At 39.6% G+C, this 4341-nt stretch overlaps 1 protein-coding gene across 1 annotated transcript; it reads left to right on the plus strand.

Annotated features, from left to right (window-relative positions):
- The first annotated feature begins 1760 nt into the window (after positions 1 to 1760).
- On the plus strand, positions 1761 to 3852 carry LOC110115199 (protein DETOXIFICATION 51). Its single transcript, XM_020848371.2, has one exon. The coding sequence runs from the start codon at positions 1952 to 1954 to the stop codon at positions 3578 to 3580; it is 1629 nt and encodes a 542-aa protein (XP_020704030.1). The 5' UTR covers positions 1761 to 1951; the 3' UTR covers positions 3581 to 3852.
- The last annotated feature ends 489 nt before the right edge of the window (positions 3853 to 4341 follow it).

A 4341-nucleotide genomic window follows, 5' to 3' on the forward strand; every position in this document is an offset into this window, starting at 1 on the left:
AGCTTTTTTTACTACTCAAATGTTCATGAAATATTTAAATTTAAAATAAAAATTTCTATTCCTTCAAAATGATCTTATTAAAATTTGCAAACAGTGGTTCAATTTTTGAATTTGGAGATAAATATGTAAATATATTTATTAGAATGGTATGATATAATTTTTTTATTTTTTGGTGCAAAAAAAGAAATATTTCCCTTTATTTGCATTTTATTTCATATTAAAATATCCGATTTTTGCTTGGTTGGCTATGATGGATGGATTAAAAATAACATATAATAATCTTATTTTGAGAAATATATTGTGGATACTCTTTGCAATCTATGTTATATGGGTATTGAATCTTCATATATTCTCTAATTTTAATGCAACTTCAGTTTAAAAAGAATTTGAAAAACTATTCCGGCACTAAAATATATTCTGCTAACGCCGAATTTAACACGGATATTGAAATTTTTTTTTTAATAAATAAAATCGAATTTCCAAAAAAAAAATGTAAACTACGTTATTTATGAGTACGTGAGGTCGACTCCTCCGACTGTCCGACATGCCAGCTATCAGGATGGCAGTATTCAAATAATAAATTGACTAAATAAAAACATATAAATATTCTAAAAGGGGTTATTTAAAAGAAAAGAGAAAGGAAATTCGAATCAGCAATCACCACTTTCCATTGGCCAATGCGGGCGGAGTTGGAGCCCCACGCGCGTGCGGGTGCTGCACGTGCGTTTTCCACCGTGTCCTTAACGCCGTTAACTAAAGTGAAACGGTGAAGTGGAAAAAAAGGTTGTTACGGCGATTCTTGTTAATCATCCATCATCGCCTAAATCCCTCCACATGCGACCCTTTAAAAAGGGGAAGAAAAGATTATAGAGGATCAGAGCCGTCCGTTGGGATTGGAAGATATCACGAGAGTCGTGTGATGGCCTGATGGGTTTAGGATATGGCATCTTGGACGTTTCCCGATTCGGCCCAGCAAGAGTGAGCCCACACTAAGTGGCCAAATCTTGGGCGGATTACGGAAATTCATTGAAGAGAATAACTCTTGGTTTGAATTCGTGATCCCCCAAAGTCATTAATTTAAAAATTGTAACTATATAAAAAAAAAAATTATCTAAAACTTTCCCATTTATTTGCTGAAATTAACGGCATTTTAAGCATAATAATAGTTTGCTTACTCTCCTTTCTATTAAAGGATAGTAAATTGCATAAATTAATTGGTAAGTAAGCTTTTTTTTACTCGCAGTCCTCTCTTTAAATTAAAAAAAAAAAAAGTTTATGTACCAAAAATTTATAAAACTGACATTTAAATCGCACTATTCTAATATAATTTTAGGATCAAATAAATTAATTTATAGAGCACCGCGTATTTTTTGGGAAAGTGATAAGTTATTATCATTAAATCCTTTAACCATGATTCATTTATTTTAAAATAACGATTTATTATGTATAATTTTTAAATGCCATTTTTAATAGTATATAGCTTTTTATTCTATTGTACTTTTTATACAGATAAAAAATTTGAATTTTCATAAATTAAAAAGTTTAAAAAATAAAATCCTCTATTTTGGTGTCAATGTAGCATTCTAACCGAAAAATAAATTGATTGATTCTTAATATTACATGAATTTCATTGCATTCTTTTTAAAGATTAATTACTTGGGTTCAACTTTGATGTGGCCTCATGTGAATTTCGTAAATGTGTTTAATATTACTCTTACCAAGAAAAGGGTAAAAATATGGAGGATGTTCTCCCTCATCTCTGGTATTAATATCTCCCGGCTGGTAACGCAACTTGTCCGCAACTCCATTCACCCTGAAAGGGGCGAGAAAACATAGCTGTGTTTTGTTTTCTCTGCTCTCGCGTTCTCAATGTGATTAGGCAAGCAAAGGGCGCCGACCGTTCTGAAGTCGAGAAACGCTAAAAAAAATAAACAAGTGCCTTCCCACTGCGATGTGCAAACCAAGCAGCGCTACCATATCGCGGGCAACCGTGGCGGAGGAGGTTATGGCCGCCGTCGTCGACGCCGCGCCGCTGTATACGCTTCTTCCCATTTCGAATAAGTGGAAGAAGAAGACAATCCTGACGGAGGAAATGAACAAGCTTCTTCCCCTGCCATCAGTTTCAGAAGCAATAAAGGAGGCAGCTTTACTTTTTCATCTCTCGTTTCCCATCGCTCTCACTGCGCTTTTCCTCTACTCCCGCTCAATCGTATCCATGCTCTTTCTTGGACTTCTTGGAAACCTTCCGCTAGCCGCCGGATCGATGGCCGTCGCCTTTGCGAACATCACAGGATACTCTGTTCTCTCTGGGCTATCTCTTGGGATGGAACCTCTCTGTTCTCAGGCGTTCGGAGCTAACCAACATAAGCTTCTTTCCCTCACGCTATACCGCTCTATTCTTTTCTTACTCTGTTCCTCGATACCAATCTCGTTTCTTTGGATATATATGTCAGAAATCCTTCGTTTCCTTGGCCAGGATCCGGAAATTATTGCGTTAGCTCAAACCTACATCCTTTTCTCCCTCCCCGACCTCTTCTCCTTCTCCCTCATCCACCCGATCCGCATCTTCCTTCGTTCGCAAGGCATCACACGTCCTCTCACCTTAGCCACCGCCCTCGCTGCCGCCGTCAACCTCCCAACGAGCCTTGTGCTGGTTAAATATTTCCGCCTAGGTGCTGCCGGTGTGGCCGCTGCCTCCGCTATCTCCAACCTTACCCTTCTTCTTTTCCTTTGCTTCTACCTCCGGTTCGGCTACTGCGGGTTCAGTCTCGGCCCGCCAACCATTGAGTGGGCCAGCGAGTGGGGCCCGCTTGCGCGTCTTGCGGCGCCCAGCTGCGTCTCTGTCTGCCTCGAGTGGTGGTGGTACGAGCTCATGATTCTTCTCTGCGGACTGCTTCCAAATCCCAAGCCAGCCGTCGCATCCATCGGAGTTTTGATTCAAACCACTTCTCTACTTTATGTCTTCCCTTCGTCACTAGGGTTCGGCGTATCAACAAGAGTAGGGAACGAGCTCGGGGCGAACAGGCCGGCAAAGGCCCGGTTGACAGCGGCTGTAGCAGTGGTTGTAGCAGCCGTAATGGGTCTTGCGGCAATGGGCTTTACTACAGGAATAAGGGATAAATGGGGAAGAATGTTCACGAACGACGGCGAGATCCTCCGGCTGACAGAAGCGGCGCTGCCCATTGTCGGGTTATGCGAACTGGGCAACTGCCCTCAGACGGTGGGTTGTGGTGTGCTGCGCGGGAGCGCCAGGCCAACTCATGCGGCCCACGTTAACTTAGGTGCTTTTTATCTTGTCGGCATGCCGGTTGCTGTTGGGTTGGGCTTTGGGCTTGGAGTAGGGTTTTGTGGCTTGTGGATGGGATTACTTGTGGCCCAGATTTGTTGTGCTGGTCTCATGCTTTATGTGGTATGGAACACGGATTGGGAGGCGCAAGCCCGTCGGGCACAGATATTGACGTGCGCCGCCGCTGCTGCCGCTGTTCGGCTACCGGCCGGCGAGTCGGAGATGGAGAACGGAACAGAAGAGAAGTGTTTAGAGCCGTTAGTTTCGATCAAGGTTGCTGAGTTTGAGAGCTGAACTTGTGGTTAATTAACTTCATTTGGTTGCTATGTGAAAACTGGTCATTTTTTTTCCAGCATTTTTTTTGGGCGGTCCGTAATTGGATAGATTTCTACTGATTAATTTGGTGCTGGGAGTTTTTTTTTTTTTTTGTAATTGCGTTTTTGTTATTTCTATTTTCTATTTCTATTTTGCGCTCGAGGAAGATACGGAGAGGATTTGGGGAGAGGGAAGAAAGGTCCCTTTTTTTTTCACTTTGTATGTTTGTACTTTATGTATGCTAAATATATAGAATTTTCTTGCTATACATGAAGAGGGCCAGATTGATGATTTATGCTAATTTTAGGCGCTATACAGTATACAGTTTGAAGAAAAAAAAAATCATCATTTGCAGATAGAAAAAATTCTATATTGTTTGAATTAACATTTTCCATGATAAATAAACTTTTTAAGTAAAATTATCGATTATTTTTTATTTCACTGGTCTATATGACATGAGAAGGCGAATTTTTATGAGATTATAATCTTCTATTTCAGAAAAAATAAATTTATTACTGCAACTTTATTAAAAATTGATTCTTCATGTGATTAATTTTCAAACGGAGCCTAAAACTTTTCAGTCTATTAAAATTAAAAAAAAAATGGTAGAAAAATTTTATTATGCGTCTTAGATCCTTAAAAGTTAATTATTTTTTTAGTTTTTCAGTTTCTTACGATGTACTTTAACCGCTCAGACAAAATGTTCAAACGGATTGGTAAAATCTATGTGCATTATTATT

This window comes from Dendrobium catenatum, unplaced genomic scaffold, assembly GCF_001605985.2.
Source record: "Dendrobium catenatum unplaced genomic scaffold, ASM160598v2 fragScaff_scaffold_3, whole genome shotgun sequence".
NCBI classification, from domain to species: Eukaryota; Viridiplantae; Streptophyta; class Magnoliopsida; order Asparagales; family Orchidaceae; genus Dendrobium; species Dendrobium catenatum.

Excerpts from the sequence above, each read along its gene's own strand:
- LOC110115199 (XM_020848371.2), top strand. The coding sequence starts at position 1,952 with ATGTGCAAACCAAGCAGCGCTACCATATCGCGGGCAACCGTGGCGGAG.